This window comes from Ambystoma mexicanum, chromosome 6p (assembly GCF_040938575.1).
Source record: "Ambystoma mexicanum isolate Mex_15411 chromosome 6p, UKY_AmexF1_1, whole genome shotgun sequence".
Lineage (NCBI taxonomy): Eukaryota > Metazoa > Chordata > Amphibia > Caudata > Ambystomatidae > Ambystoma > Ambystoma mexicanum.
Genome location: NC_090935.1, coordinates 775,130,970 through 775,147,711, shown reverse-complemented (window position 1 = coordinate 775,147,711; position 16,742 = coordinate 775,130,970). Strand labels below are relative to the sequence as shown.

Genomic DNA, 16,742 nt, shown 5'->3' with positions numbered 1-16,742 from the left:
TGCACTTCCCAAACGATTGGCAATAATGAAATGCAAAACACATAAAAAGGTAACATGTAACGTTGGAAAGGGAAACGCATTTGCAGACAGAATTGCGAAACAAACTGCCACTGATTTACACACAAAAATGTATGTTGAAAAAATGAAAGAGGTACCTTGTATGGTAGAAAATGGAATTGCCACAGTTAAGGAAATGCAAACAGAAGCCACTGTAGATGAAATAAAAGCATGGTCTGAGGGTCCAGCAAAATTAGACGTTGAAGGTTGTTGGGTGGACAAAAAGAATAAAAGAGGGATGTTGCCAAATGCAGATGTAACGGCGATGGTCACAATGGCCCATAGTCCAACAACATATGTGGTAAAAAAATTCTCCAACATCTAGACACAGTATGGCAGAATCCACACATTAGAAAAACTGCTAACAGGCTAGTTCAAAATTGCAACACTTGTTTGCAACATAACATTGGAAAGGGAACAGCAACTCCAGTATGAAGTTTTGCCCCCCTCTATGCCATTTGAAGTAATCCATTTTGATTTTATAGAAATGGAAAGGTGCCAAAACTATAAATATGTCCTTGTGGTGGTCTGCGCATTTAGCAAATGGGTAGAGGCCTATCCCCTGAAAAACTGTACAGCTATGTCCACAGCTAAAGTAATGTTAAAAGAGTACTTTTCCCGTTTCGGCCTGCCCCGTGTCCTATGGTCCGACAACGGTCCGCACTTTATTGCAGCCGTAATACTACAAATTTGTGCAGGCCTCCAGATTGATAAACGATTCAATTCGGCCAGACACCCGATGAGTGCTGGTTTGGTAGAACACCAGAATGGTATTTTGGAAAATAAGATTAGCAAGATCTGTGAAGGGAGCAATTTACAATGGCCCGACGCATTGCCGCTAGCTTTGTTGTACATGCAAACCTCTGTACAGGCAAGGACTGGACTCTCCCCCTATGAAATAATAATGGGGAGTCCAGCAAATGTTTGGAATGCTCCACAGCCAAAACGTTAAAAAGACATTGAACACCCTTTGCTTATTACTTACTGTAAACAGTTAACTCAAAACTTGTGTTTGATTCATCAGTAGGTGCAGGAGGCTCTTCTTGTCAGATATACCGGCCCAGGGCATTGTCTGCAGCCTAGCGACTGGACCTTTGCTAAGAACTTTGAGAGAAAGTCTTTGCTCGCACCGCGATGGAAGGGGCCCTATCAGGTGCTCCTGGCTACGCAGACTGCAGTCCGAGTGGATGGTCGCAAGTCATGATCCACGCAACACACACGAAAAGAATTCCATTTCCTTTGAAAGAGCTGCCTGATCCTGAAGTCGAAAGAAATGCAGCTGCACTTGATCACAAAGATACCATCGTCAGTTCTATGCCAGAAGTGCTTCCTAAACCCGAGAAAGGGCCTGGAGAGATTGCAACGAAGATCGAAAGGCCAAAGGTGCCTAAACCTTGTCCAACTGCTGCCGCATCATCACTCATTGCATCACAAGCTGGCACTGATCCTGCATCTGGAAATGAGAGTGCATTGTTCATAGATCATACTGTACCTGGAGCCATAAGGTACAATCAACGTTCTCAAAATCGGAAGGGATCTGCGTGTTTATTTTGCCTCTTTTCCCAACATGGATGAAGTGGGAAACGGAGGCCTAGGGAAATGGAGCGTATGAGCTGCATCAAGCTGCATCAAATTGAAAGCTCTGAAATGCGGTTTCCCGGTGCTACCATTGGAAAGTAAAGGAAGTGCGACACCGTGGGGTCAAGCGGGGGGCATATGGTGCCGACACAATTGATGCTTGGTCCTGCCTTTTTGGAGCTCTGTGCAAAATCACATCAGCTTACTATCATTTGTTAAGCAGGCTAGCCTGAACTGGCCTGAACGCTTGGACGCTTTGCTGTTTACGTGTGTTGCTGTGGAGAACTTTTCTGCGACGAACATTGAAAACTTTTCCTAAGATGAGCATTATATACAATGCCTACACTCGCCCCTGCTTCCCCCCCCCCCCCTCCTCCTCCTGCACCAACGCTGTTAATTTTGTAGAAATAGACACTAAGCCTGTTCCTAGAAAAATCTGGTTTGGAAAAAATAGGCTAATGATTATAATACCGCTTTGCATTTTGATTACATTGATCCCAATATTTTGGTACCTGGAGACTGTGCATCCCTTTCACTCTCTTTTGCCTGCTACCAATGCTCCTACTATAAGCAGCCCAGTACATGTGCTCTCTTACACTCTCCCCTCACAAGAAGTGAAACATAGAAAAGGGTATGACAATAACACATTGCTTCTGATTATGAATATGACCCATGCTATCCTGAACAGGTCCAACTGTTGGTTCTGCTCCCATTTGCCTCAGCATGGTGGAAAAGGAATGGGTTGGTATGTACAGCCTCTGCCACTAAATACTGCATTTTATGCATCAATGAAAGCGTTATTTTATAGAAAATGGAATGACTGTGATACTGGTAAGTTTGATGGAACAAACATAGACGAGTTTGAAAGGGTAGTATTGAGACCGGTGGGTTGTTCCATATTTGAAAGAGCAAGTGTAAGTAAAATAAACAAGGTACCAACACATCCAGTAGACAGGCTCTCTACGCCCTCTGATTCCATAATCACTTTTAACATGGCTCCAGTGGGAAATAAATAGGCTGTGCCTCCCTCCTATACTATCAATCACAGTCCACGTTTTGTCCCATTTTGCTTACGGAAGAAGGGCTCCTATCCAGTAGGAACATTTACTAGATGTATGAATATTGCTGTACTTGGGCAAGAAGAAAAACCATTATATATAGGAGGTCCTGTTTATTTTGTATGTGGAGATCAGGCCTATCCGTGGTTACCTAGAAATTGGAAAGGGACCTGTTATTTAGGAATACTTTTTCCTGGTGTATTTCTCTCCAAAACTTTGGAAATATCAAAACTATCCAGATCCAGGCCACAGCAAAATGATACTGCAGGACTGATTGCAGGAGATATAGTAAAGTCATTTATACCATTTTGGGGACAAGCAATAAATTCATGGAATATAAGGAAATTGTCCAGGGTGTTAGAAAGAACAATAAATGGAACTACAGATGAACTCTATAATATGACACTAGAAAAGAAAGCAGTTAGGTTAATGACACTTCAGAATAGAATGGTCCTTGATATAATTCTGGCTGATCGTGGGGGGGGGTATGCAAAGTTGTGGGGTCAGCGTGCTGTGTATTTGTAAGTGAATCCTCCCCCACGATATTTGAAGCAATCAAGAAATTGCATATCCTGAGTTCTGATATTCGTGTCCCCACAGGTGGATGGAGTCTGAATATAAGTTCATGGTTTTGGGAACTATTACGATCATGGGGATGGAAATTAATTGCAATTTTGGTCACGATATTAGGAATCCTCATGTTCTGTTGTTATTGCATACAGTGCTTGCCAATCCTTTGCTCCCAGATTACAAATGAATGTGTACATGCCATTAAAACGAAACCCCCTCAAATATTAAATGCAGGTACACACCATGAGAATGAAACAATCCAAGAATTCATGGCCATTAATGTTTCTGATGACGATTATAGTAGTATCGATAGTTCAGAATTAGACACGTGGTCAGGTGAAGATGCGATGTATAGATGATGCTCTTGGCTTACAGCCAAAAGGAGGGTTTGTTAGTCCAGAAATGACCCTATAGTATGTATAGCATGTATATTATGTTGGCCGGAAACCAATCGCATCATGTGACAAACATTGCAAACACAGAACCATCAGTGTAACCAGAGGGCGACCATTTTGTGAAAGTATCCACCATTTGCTTTTTTCTTTTCTGTCAAAACCGCTTTGCAAATGTATTTTATGATTCAAGCTCATACAAATACATTGTTTTCCTCCCTCACAACGTCCCTGGAGGCCAGCAGAAAGTGCATTTAATCAGCGGCCCAGGTGCCGGGCTGTCTTACAAACGCTGTAGCAATAGGCAGTAAAAGCATGAATTATATTCTTTTAGTGGTCCTCCTTTGTGGATCTGCCTCAGAACTGTCTGACCCTTGGTTCACGAATAGAAACGGGTAGATAACGTGCTGAGGAATGTGTTTCACTTACGAACATCCTTGCTGAACAAGAGCTTTATTTTCTCCATAACAAAAAACAGTCTGTGCAACTGTTGCTAGAATAAGTATATTTAGACTGAATAGAAACTTGTCATTATGTGTCATAATGTGTCATAATTGTCCTGATTGTCAATCACCGAACCCTAGCCTAAAAGATACATTATGGGGGGTTTGAATTGCCTTCAAAGATTGCATGTTTGTATATATGTTGTTGCTTTAGCGATGCTCGCTCTCTTGCGTCTCACGAGGTCTGGGTACTCGCACGTTGCGAGACCTTAGACCCCAGTCGGCCGACTGAGCATACTTTGAAATAAACCAGATTTCTTGGAAAATCGAACCTCGTGTCTGTTGTGTCACTAGTATATGGTTATTGTGCCTTAGTTTCCATATGCGGGGTCTTTACAGCCTAGCAGCAGGAGGCTGGAGCTCCAATGTTCCGAGCCTAACCTGGAGTGGAGAACTCTGCATTCCTCACCCCGTATGTACTTGGTTTCCTGGAGGAAGAGGACGTCCAGCCGTTCCCTCTTGAATTCCTTGTTCACTAGGGATCTTTTATTAGGTGAGTTCAACCCTTTCACATTCAGTGGGCCCACTCTAAGTGTCCTGGGTATTTATTTATCAACAGTACTGCCATAGCCCCTCCTTCGTCTATTCAATATACGTGAGGGCAACATACATTTTGCACGTATCACTTTCTGTAATTTCTTGGAACTGTTCTGAAGTTTCATGTACATAACCCTTTCCCAAATCCCGCTCACCTCAGTCCCCCCCCCTGCGGTGTCCGATTCGACCAGGTTATTCTCGACTAGTCAATTCCAGACCACCAGTGCAGATCGTGCAACCCACGATCCCCTCTTTAAACACCTCACTCAACCTTGAGCCCCTTTTCGTCCCCCTCCCACCCTCCCAATAACTCAACTTTCTACATCATGTGGTGACCAACTTTCCTTGTGCTTTCGCCCCTCATCCGCAATCCCTGAACTAGTCTTTGGTGAGAGCACTTCTCAGTTACCTTCGGGAACCGTTCCATTCATCTCTTCCTGTCATGCCTACAATCTTCAGTTTACTGTGAGATGGTCTGTGCTTCTATTGAGTGTTCGATGTCGTGAGCGGTCGCCCAGCGTCTTGGAGCAGGTCCCCTATTAAGGTACATCTATTGTTGGAAATTATCCTTCAGAGGCCGTTCACTTCAGAATTTGGCGCCCGGGGAACCGTTTACTCTCCTGTATTTTCTGGATCCTGGGATTTTCTTTCGCCTCCATCCCTCGATATGCCATTGTCTCTCCTGTCGCCGTCCTTCCTCTGGGTTTTGTTCGCTGGTCTGGTTATTGACCAAATCTGTAATACAAGTGGTTATGTCTTTTTCTGTCCGCAGTCGTATGGTGTTTGCTTCTCACTCGAACGTGAGGGAGAACGGATTTCCCCATTGATAGCTGACCCCTTTCTCTTTAAGTCATTTGGTCAGGGGAATGCACATTCTCTGCATTGCCATTCTCTGCATTGCTAAGGTGAGCAAGGATAAATCTTGGTAGATCATCACTTTCGCAACGTTGAGAAGGAGTTGTGGTGTGTTTTTGGTTTTGTCCAATATTCTTGTTCTATCGGCATAATTGTGGAACCACACCAGGACTGTTTTCCGTCCATCTCCCGCTCCCCCTGCTCTATGTATTTGGTCGATATTAGGTTCGTCCACCGTGTCATCGGCGAACAATGTTTTCAGGATCGTGTGGAGGATCTTTTTTAGATCTTGCTAGGATTCTCCATCACAACTCGGTATGCCAAAGATTCTCAGGTTGCTGCGCCTCTCGTGATTTTTCAAATCATCCATCTTTAAACGGGATTCTTCCTCTCTTGTTTCCAGATCAGTTAGTCTCATGTCCATCTGGGACTGCAGTATATCGAGCGAGGTCTTGTTATGTTCAACCCCATCTAGCCGCTTCTCAAGTTTGTCAATTCTATTCATTATTTTATTGATTTTGCCCCCAATGTCTGCTCTCATGCTCTTCATCTCATTTAGGAGGGATGCAATGTCGGCCTTTGTCGCGGCCGTTTCGCTTCCTGATGCCGCCATTGTCGCCGTTGGGCTATCTCTGGGTCGAGAGGGCTATGTGAATACTTGGCGAGCTTGTGGCATATGTCCATGTGCTAGTTGTGTCGGGATTGTTATCCGTAGGCTCGTTTTATCTTGTTTGCTGTGTATAGGGCCGCCTGTGTGGTCAGGTGCGGTTCCAGTTTACGCTGCTCGTTGTGGAGCTATGGGGGTAAGTCCATTTGTATCAAGTCATAGGGTTCCAGACCTTTCAGGGCCGATACATGCTGCTATAAGGGTATATGCCTTGGTGGACTGCACGGTGAGGTCCGAGTTGTGGAGGCGTGAAATGGGAAGTGAGGCAGGTCCCAGGCTTTCCTTTATTTGGTTCTGCGCCGTTAACCGGCTGTGATAGGTGAGGGACCTGAACACAAGGTGCCACTCACCCTAACTTAGGGGTGTCATAAGTTTCAGAGGAGGGCACATGCCCCAAAATCGGGGGCCCAACCCTCTGGTTGTCCGCTTTGATTGCGCCCCTCTATTCTGGAACCGGTGCTCCACCAGGGTATGTGTGTGGTTGAGCGTCTATTGGGACCCTCTGCAGAATTAGGTTGGGGTCGCCTCTATTATTCTGGTTTCTTTTGCGTTGTATGATAGCCCCAGCTTAGCAGGTGGAGGAGATCAAAAAGTGTACAGCTGAAGGAGTGGGGTTTCGCTGTCTCTAATGTTTTGTAGGTTCACGAGCCAGTGGCTTCAGAGTGATTCCAGGATTACCTGAGCGAGGGTTCCGAACTTCCACGTGTTGCTTGGCGCAATATCAGGCTTGTGTTTCTTCTCCTTTGGGATACAGGAGTGGGATCCTATGGTGCGCTTCTCATTAATCTGATCACCTTTGGGGTGGTGCTGATTAATGTTGTAACGTATGGGCCCGGGATGTGCTGCTGGCCCGGGAAGCCTCTAGCAGTGTGCTTGCTGTTGTGCGAGTCTTCCGTTCGCAGATATTGTGATATGAGGGAAATCGGGTGGCACATTTTATTCTGGGCTTTCCGTGGATTGCTTTGTGATTCCGCTACACTGCTCCGTGTTTGACAGTCTGTCAGGGGGAAATCCTTTCTGTGCCTTAGCTGCGGCCCTACGATGTTTTCCTGCAGTTTAGTGGACTTGTCTCATATTGTGTCCCAACCTGCGCTGTACAGAGGCAGCATGCTGTCCTCTTCCGTTCCGTGCTATGCCCTGTCGGTGGACGTATTAGGGTTAATGGTTGTAACCCATTTCAGCAGTTCTATGGACACTCTGTGTGAGTCCGATCGGGCGGGCCTGTAACTCTGCTCTAGTTACGTTGGGGGGCAGGGGGGCTCGCAGCGTTTACTCACTGTTTGGATCCGATCGATTCCACCTCGAGGAGAGTGGCAGCACCGGGTCAATGGGCACCCCAGCGTCAGCAACCCGGGCCCCCGCAAGATGCACCGGTGCAGTCCTCGGTCCCGTTCGATGGGTCAGGGGTTTGCCGGCCGCACGGGTAACCACCCAGTCACGCGCAGCGGTGTCTCGTAAGGAAAAAGGCTCCTGCCTGTCTCCACCTCCTGATCCGGGGGTCTGACGAAGCAGCCAGGGACGGATGCAGTGCCAAGGTGTCTCTCCTCGTGAGAAGGTGGGCTCGATTTTAGAGTTGGGCCCGTGTGAAGCTCCCATGGAGCGATATGTGTGGAATTTTGCTTTCACTTTCAGGGCGGCGCAGTATGAGTGACCGTTTTATTCACTTGGATATTTCTCAGCAAAGTCTTTGCCGATTTTCTCCGGGTTTTCTGCTGCGCAGGGAGAGCACTTACATACAGCTTGGTACCAGTTTCTGTCTGTGGGGGGGTCCCAGAAGTGGGGGCTCAACCCTCCTCAGGGACCATTGGGGGTAGAGCCCACACGGTGTCTGACTTCATCTGTGCGCCCCTGGTGGCCTGTCGGGTATCCTGCTTTCAATCCGTTTTGCTGGGCACTACTATTCCCCCGTTTTCTTTGGTTGAGACTATTTTCCTGATTTTAGGTGCGAATGTGTCCATTACGCCACTTACCTGTGGGCTGATGCTGACCCTTAACCGAAAAGTCACAAGTCCCAGTCCATAAAAAGTGCAGTACAACATGCCACTGGAGGGCTCCATGCCGGGAGCATGACAGAGGAGTTGTTGAGGAAATGATTCAGCAGATGATGCAACCATGTCAGGTCTAGCAGGTCTAAAGGATGTTGGGGTGATCACTATCGGAGTTTAGCAGCTGAAATGAGTTCTGAGACGCCACCTGAAGAATGAATCCAGTTGTGCCCACTGAATAAGAGGAAATGAGTACTTGACATGGTTTCTTCTGCTCGGTAGAAGGGCAGAGTTTCGCATTCAGATATTTATAGTCGTAAAAGATGCTAGTTTAGAACTTCGATGATCGTCAGTCAGGTAAGTCATCTCTCTTGGAGGCTTCGGATCATATCTCAGAAGTCAACAAAGTTCCTGCTGCAGATTCACAGCTTTCATATTAAACTGGGATGTAGAAGCTTCCAGTTTACCACCAATCACACAGGCACACACACAGACAATTCCTGGTTTGCAGGCCGGCCAGCCAGCCAGCCAGTGCTGGGCACATTTATGTGATGTGGATTCCAATCCCAGAGAGCCATTCCCACCAATCACTTCCAGGTAACCCCACACATTTCTTTGCGTGTTCCTGGCTGGAGATCAAATCAGGAAAATGACCTTACACCGTCATTGCCGGTCTATACCTTATCACACTTGAAGGCAACAGAGTACATTTTCCTTCTTTGAACCAAAGTGCCTCTGGCATAGCGCACTGGCACAAAGATATATATATAATACTGATTAAGAATGATAATATCAGTACTCAGCAAGGTCAATAATGTTAAACTTATATTGTAACACCAACAATTAGAGAATGATATGAAGCCTACAATTTGATCAATTGAACTCCCGTAAAGCCACAGCCAACACATGTTTCGACCCAGCTGGGTCTTATTGACCTGACTGAGTATTTTATTATTATTCCAATCAGTATTATATATATATATAGTCCTACAGAACAGAAAGGACTATATACGAGAAGCTTACAAACAGCTAAATGATAGCAAATGCTATGTGAGAATCAAAAACAATCCAATCAAAGAACTGGAAAGTAAAATCAGCACGCTCCTCACAGAATGGGAATCAAAAGGCCTTCTATCTGAAGAGAGTGGCAAATTCTTATCGACCACTAATTCTATTACACCTACAATTTATTTCCTCCCCAAGGTCCACAAAAATATGAAGAAACCCCCGGGAAGACCTATTGTCTGCTTGATAGGTTCAGCATTGGAAAATATGTCAAAATACATTGATGAAGTTCTTTTTCCATTTGTCTCGGTATTACCATCATACCTAAGAGACACGACAGACTTCCTATCAAGAATTGAAGACATCCCATGGGAGAAAAAATATCTACTAGCCAGCATGGATGTGGTTTCGCTGTACACGTCTATTGGCCACGAATATGGGAAGCAGGCGTGTCAACATTTTCTACAGACTAGATCTCTGAATTATCTAGAACATACTCAAATGGTACTCTCTATGATAGACTTATGTCTGACTAATAACACTTTCCTCTTCAATAACGAGTATTTTAAACAGTTGCAAGAAACTGTTATGGGCACCACGTTTGCACCGTCCTATGCAAATATCACAATGGGTGCATGGGTAGAACGGGAGGTCTGGACGGACATGAATCAAGAACACACAAACAACATTATTCTCTGGCTGAGATATATTGATGATCTCTTCATAATCTGGAACGGTACCGAGCAGGGATGGATGGAGTTCATCAACCGGCTAAATCTCAAAGACAATAATCTCCGGTTTACGGAAACACACAGTCGCACTCTGATTACCTTTCTCGACGTGAATGTGAGAATTGTCAACAATAAGGTAACCAGTGAACTGCATAGAAAAATCACAGGGACTAACAAACCGCTCCATGCACATAGTGGACACCCGAAAAATCTTATATGGATACAGAGAATTTATCCGATTGAGGAGAAATAGCAGCACCTTGAAATCCTACGACACGGAGAGCAGAATCACAGCTTCCGGGTTTGCCAGACAACAATACCCACGAAGAGTCATCGAGAGAGCATATCTCAAAGCCAGAGCCAGAGCTAAAGAACGTTCGTGCCTTATAGCAGGAACCGAGCACAACCAGAAAAGAAACATCGACAATGACAGCTAATTTTAACTTTTGATACCCAGGCACCACAGATTAGGCACATTTTGAACAATCATTGGAGAGTCCTTATGGTGGATCAGGATCTTAACACAAACCTCCGGAGCAGCCCACAGATAACTTTCAGAAGAAATCGATCGATAAGGGATGTCTTGGTTCAAAGCTACATGACTCAAGAAGAGGACAGCAACAAGACGAGTTGGCTTTCTAATAACAAAAAAGAGGGCTTTTTTAAATGCCCCCGCTGCAACATTTGCAAATATGCCAAAACCCGTGGCTCATTCAAACATCCAATCACTGGCCAAACGGTTCTCATATCGGGGAAGATCACCTGGGAAACGGAATACGTTGTCTGTGCTGACCTGTGCATGTGATAAATGGTACATAGGCAGCACCAAATGCAAATTAAAGACACGTATCCAACAACATGTACGGGCAATTATTAACAGTGACGTCAATTACCCGATGGCTAAACATTTTGTAGAATGCCATGGCAAGAATATGGGAAGCTTTGGGTTTTTTGGCATCCACAGAATTGAAACAGGACCCAGAGGAGGAGATAAAGATAAAATCCTGAGACAAAAAGAGACTTGTTGCATATTGGACTTTGAGAGTAAATTTCCAAATGGACACAACATAGACGAGGAACTCTATACATTCTTAGGCCAATGATTGATATCTGTCTAAATCCCCTATCTCTTTTTCTTCTTTTTCTTTTCCATGCTCCCCCGTTTCTTTCCTTTCTTTTTTCTGCTTTTCTATTTTCTCTTCTTATCTTTTCTCTTTCTTTTCTTAAAAGAAAGCCGGAATAATCCATCCTTAATCCATAGATGTCGAGTCCAAAAGAATACTGTAATATGCTTGTTTTTTATCTGTGTGATACGTTTTAGAGGAGTATTGTAATCAATCTCTTTTTTAACATCGGTTTTTAACATTGTTTTCAACATTGTTTTTTAACTTGTTAGTATGCACTTTTTACTCACCAGGTGATTGTCTTTTTAGATTAGATGTTTACACATGTGTTATACTTGATTCCGTTTTCAAATCAAAGTCTGATTTTAAACATGTAGTGTAGCGCAGTTTTGATAGCCGCCGAGTCGGTATGCTTAGGACACCATTCGGCTGGAACTAGAATCAATAGAAGAATGCTTTAGTTTGATGACCTTTGCACTTTATAACTACTGATGCACTTTACTATATGCCTTCTGTATTATGCACTTTAAAGTGACCGATGCACCCTACAGTGATTAATGTACATTATCGTATGTCTTTTGCACTATGCACTTTACAGTGATTAATGCACTTTATTGTATGATTATATATCCAGCAGTAAATTGTGTATTGTTTTTAGGCATGACATCATTAAACGTATGTTTGAAATACAATACATGTATTTCAGCTGTGCAACCATTGTATTTTGCATGTAGGATTTCCAGGCATGATCGCACCTAAGTATCATGCTTTCCTTATTGCACAATGCCGACCACTGTCGCCAATGCGCACAATGCACTTCATGTCAGGGACCCACCAGGTAGCTGGTACAGAAACATTGTGCTGCGGTCCGCTCTCCTTTGCCATGAGCAGAAATGTTTAAAAAAACCTGAATTAATCTAGAGACAGAAGCCTAATTCATGGACAAGCATAGCCGTTCTAACAATAAGGACTAAATCCATCTCACGATTTGCGCACTATGCCACAAAGTTGTGATTCATTTGTAAAACAATGGAGATCTGTCTGTCCTGCGCAATTGTCATGGAAATAATTAAGATGTAAAGATTTATGTAATGCATTCAAGTATATATTCGGCATTGAAGGACTCTGTCGGGGTACGCTCACTAACGGCAGCAGGGTATGGTGGATTAATCGTGTAATTTATACACAAGGCATCACTTGACAGTTTACTAATAATTATCAAGGGTATGGACTGTCTCAAGTAGATCAGTCGGGATTACCATTCCCATCCCTTTTATCATTTGTCTGGTTTTTCCAAGCAAAGATGGCCACCACAGTTTTGCCGCATGGAGAGTGTACCTACTGATAGTCCTTCTTCCATTTCGGTGAAACTGCTCTACACCATGTTTATAACTCACTGGTTGTATGGGGACCCGTTGTTGTGATCAAGCGGCGAGTAGAGCCGCGAAACGCGTTAACGTTCCCAACGCGTACTTTTATTATGCACTTTGGGAGTGCCACATTTTGATGGCCTTTTAACTTTTGTGCCATTTTGCAATGCACTAATAAAGACGTGTATTTTACCACTAATTTTGGTGTCCGGATACCTTTACTCTATGGATATGAGGAGTGCTACTCACCCTGCCTGACGTTTATCGGTGCCCAGAAGAGAGAGAGAGATATATATATATATATATATATATATATATCTTTGTGCCAGCGCGTTATGCAGAGGCACTTTGGTTGAATTATGGTTTCTCGCCCATCTGGAGCCAATAGGGCGCCTTTCCCCCGCCTGGACACACACAGCTTGTTACTTACATTAGAAAATCAGCATATCCAGTACTTTATCTACATAGCGCAGTGGAACTCATGTTCAAGTGTCTTAGCTATTGATTACATTTTCTTTCTTACTAGATTCTGCAGTGGTCGAGTTTCTATTTTGGAAGCTTCCAAGAAGAAAAGATTTTCTGTGAGCCAAAATGCTGCAACAGCCAATTGTACACTGCCACTAACCAGAGCCAATACAACTGTCTGGGTCAGCATACAGACACAGGGAGACTTTAGCCGTACCGGTGTCCTGTAAGGGGCACACATTTATAAGAGTCAGTACCCAGTGAGACCTAGATGGGTTTCACTGGAGAAAATTAGCAGGACACCATTAAGGTCAAGCAAAGATTTGATGGTACCCACAAAAATAACAAGAGGACTTTATTTACCATTACCGTTTCCAAACACAGCATGCATCTATTTCACTGGACATCCCCACATCCCCCCTAAAATTATTGCAGCATCCATAACTTTTCAAAGTTATCTTCTCTATAAGGAAATTTACAGAGTGTCTAACATTCCTCTGAGGATGCTTCATCAAGGAGCAATGCACAATTTAGAAAGGGCTATTTTTCCTTATGTGTAATTTAGCTCAGACTTGTATTTTTGCCTCCAGCAAAGACCTTGGCATAACAGTAGTGAAAGATTACTCTTGTGTTGATTAGATACTCAAATCCTATAGAGTGTCATTATGAATATTCCTCCTGTATTTCCTTTCGCCATTTACCAGAGGATACTTTGCTAGCTCCAACTGTGAGAAATTGTGTTGGCTACGTAGGTGACACTCAATATCTTGTGTTAAATTAATATCATCTATGAAGCAGTTTCCACTGTCACCACTGGATGACGGTAGTTACTTGGATTGGTAATATGAGCAGATTAAAGGAGCTGGATTTATTTAGAAGTAGCTATTCCAGTGTTTATTGTTAACACAACAGTTATCATAATTATGCTGTCAGAGTTTATTTCGCTTTTTTTTAAACAATATTACAATATTAAAAACAAAAGAAATAAAAAGTGTGGTAAACATTTGAATTTTCTACTTTCAGCTGTTGACCGCATTTGAGAAAACAATTGCTTCTGCAGAAAATATTCCTAGTGATGAGCACCAAAGTCTCTGCAGAGATTTTATTCACTGCCTTTCCAAGGTAAGATGCTTTGCTGTCGTTGGTTTTGTATTGCGGTGTGATGTCAAAGAACCACAAGTCCCCTTCTTATGTAATCGTACCTTTTGCGAAAACAAAGTTTCTGATGCTTCTTAATCTGCTTACAATCACATGCTGTGCATATAGTGTAAGGTAGGCCCTAATTACAGGGTACCCCTTAATTATACGGGTACCCCTAATCACGCTCACACCAGATTAAAGTCCACCCCTCTGGGGAATTAAGGCCAAGAGTCTATTTTGTAAGGATAACACAATTATTCTTTACAGAAATGAGGATGGGGGCAAAGAACTCTGCTCCCTGAAGGGCATCTTCTTTCCCTCTTCCGTTCCAAGCTCCTGCAGAATGGAGCCAGAGAGGAGCTTATATACTCTTAGCTTGGTCACTGGATATGGGCATGGCTCCATCCAAAACTGTCCTTCTTCCATGCAAGGGGTTCTATAGTCTTCCTCTCATAATGGTCGGATTTCCGTTTAGGACATACTACTTAACATATTACTAGCCTATGCAAGAATACACTGTAGCTCATGTTTTTCATTTTGCTACATAATTTTTTTTTTAATTAAACGTGCAGTTTTAATACAAACACATTTGCCTCTCCATTATCATCTAATTAAAGGAAGAAAAAAAACACAGAAGAGCCATACTCAGTCAGAGTTGGCCCAGGCCAGTCTATCTAATTAATACAATTCAGGGAGAAGAAAAGAAAAAGAAGAAAGACAACAACCAAGAGAACGACCAGTGGGAAAGAAGCCACCAGAATCGCTGGTCGATGTTCCCACCTCGGCATCCCATTCACGTTGCTGGTTCTAAGATCTAGTTTACAGAATAAGTTCTCGAGATTTGTCAAATAGTAACTTTTGGCACTTCGAAAATGTCTCTAAATTTGTGGTGAAAGTTTCTCTCCAAAAAGGTCACCATACGTCTGATTACAGATTGGGTGGTTCCCCCATATAATCTTTCCCACCACTGCTCAGGGTATGTACCTGCAGTTTTCTTCAGTTTTTCACAGAGAATTAGAGTTCTCTCCGTTCGGAGTTCAGGGCAATAAAGTGTCTGATACTGCAGGCTTTCCTCTTGATGTTTGCTAAGTCGGCAGCTCTTGTCCTTCACCCTTCCTCCATAGCGGAACAGCACAGCCCTTGTATGAAGGATGTTGAGGCAAAATCTTCAATGCTGTCACGGAAGACGGGTGCTTCCTCAAATATAGAGGCACTACATTTAACTGGTTATTCATTGTCTTTGAAAGGCTATGGTTTTTTGAGGCTGATCTTTTTGCCTCTGTTATGGACCAGTCAGCAGCCCATAGCAGTCTTTTGACCTGTAGCGGATTTTCACATAAAGTTTTAACAGATTGACCGAGTTGGTCCAGTATTTCCTGGCAGTTGACAGGCCATTAGTTCAGGGACTATTCAAGTGCACATCACCCCTTTTCTTGATGATGTCATATTGTGGTGGGCAATTCCAGGAGTTCTATTTAGCAAAGACAGAGAGGCATTTCCAAATGATTCTAGCGTGCATAGAAATTAGACCTAACTCATGTCTTACAATCGCTATATGTATAGATGTTGTGAGCCGTAGGAGTCTTTTCCAAAATCTGCACACAAGTTTTACCCAAGTTTCCCAGGCTAAACCCAGTCCAGATTCACCACTATAGGTCAAGACAGGAACCACTTTTTGGTTGTAAAATCGGATCACTGAGAGTAAAGAGAATTTTCTGAATGTTCAGGTGAGTGCCTGTGCTATCAGTTGATCGGTTTTCAGAATTAAGTTAGCAATCCACGCTCAGTTCTACTGGCACTAATCATGATCCCCAAATATTTCATAGTTTGTTGGAATTAATATACGGGTTCCCAGCCTCCATTCAAATGATCTTTTACTTCTGCCTCCCTGATTTTGAATTAGGAGGATTTCCGTTTTGTATGCATTTATTTTTTGTTTGTTTAAGATGACGTTTGCTTGCAGTGCATCCAGTTTCTTTTGCATGCCCAGGGGAGTCTTAACAAGCAAGACGAACTCGTCCCATAGAGTAACCAGCCGGCCGATTGAGTATTAACTTTCGTAGGACAAGATCTTGGGGATCCAATATGTTTGCCACATCACTGATAAAGAAATTATACAGTATAAGTGCCAGCGGACACCCCTGTTTAAGGCCCTTAGTTTTAATTTATTTTGATAGACTCCCATCTTTGTTCAACCGGATTTGTACAGTTGTTCCCATGTAGGGATCTTTTATTGCGGCCACCAGAGCTTGTGGGCAGCCCCTACTCCTTAGTTGGGTCCATAGGAGCTCTCTGTCAATGGAGTTGAATGCCGCCACCATGTCTACACAGGCAATGTAGAGTGCTTTCAATGTTTTTGCCTTAAGCAAACTTAGTAATAGCAGATTTAATCCACAATCTGTGCCACTAACGAAATCCGTTTGTCACTGATCGAAGGATTTTGAAGTTTTTATCCATTCTTTTAGGCGTTTCAAAAGTACTCCAGCGAATACATTCCCCAAGACATCCAAAAGGGCTACAAGCCTATAGTTCTTAGGGTTCTGCCTATCGCCTCTTTTGAAGATGGGGACGATAATGGCCCTTTTCCATGAAGGGGGCACCCTTCCCTGAGTTAGAATTTGCTCAAAGAGCCTCATGCAGAAGTCCGTCCATAAATCAGGGGCCAGTTTTAGCATAGAGTTGGTCATTCCGTCGGGTCTGGGAGC

General features: G+C 43.5%; 1 protein-coding gene across 1 annotated transcript in view; it reads left to right on the top strand.

The window, feature by feature from the left end:
* SKIC3 (SKI3 subunit of superkiller complex) overlaps nt 1–16,742 on the top strand; it is a 2,336,627-nt gene that overhangs the window by 291,313 nt on the left and 2,028,572 nt on the right. The window contains exon 7 of the mRNA XM_069627646.1: nt 13,921–14,019. Coding sequence (XP_069483747.1) covers nt 13,921–14,019 — 99 coding nt within the window. The remainder of the gene's footprint in view (nt 1–13,920; nt 14,020–16,742) is intronic.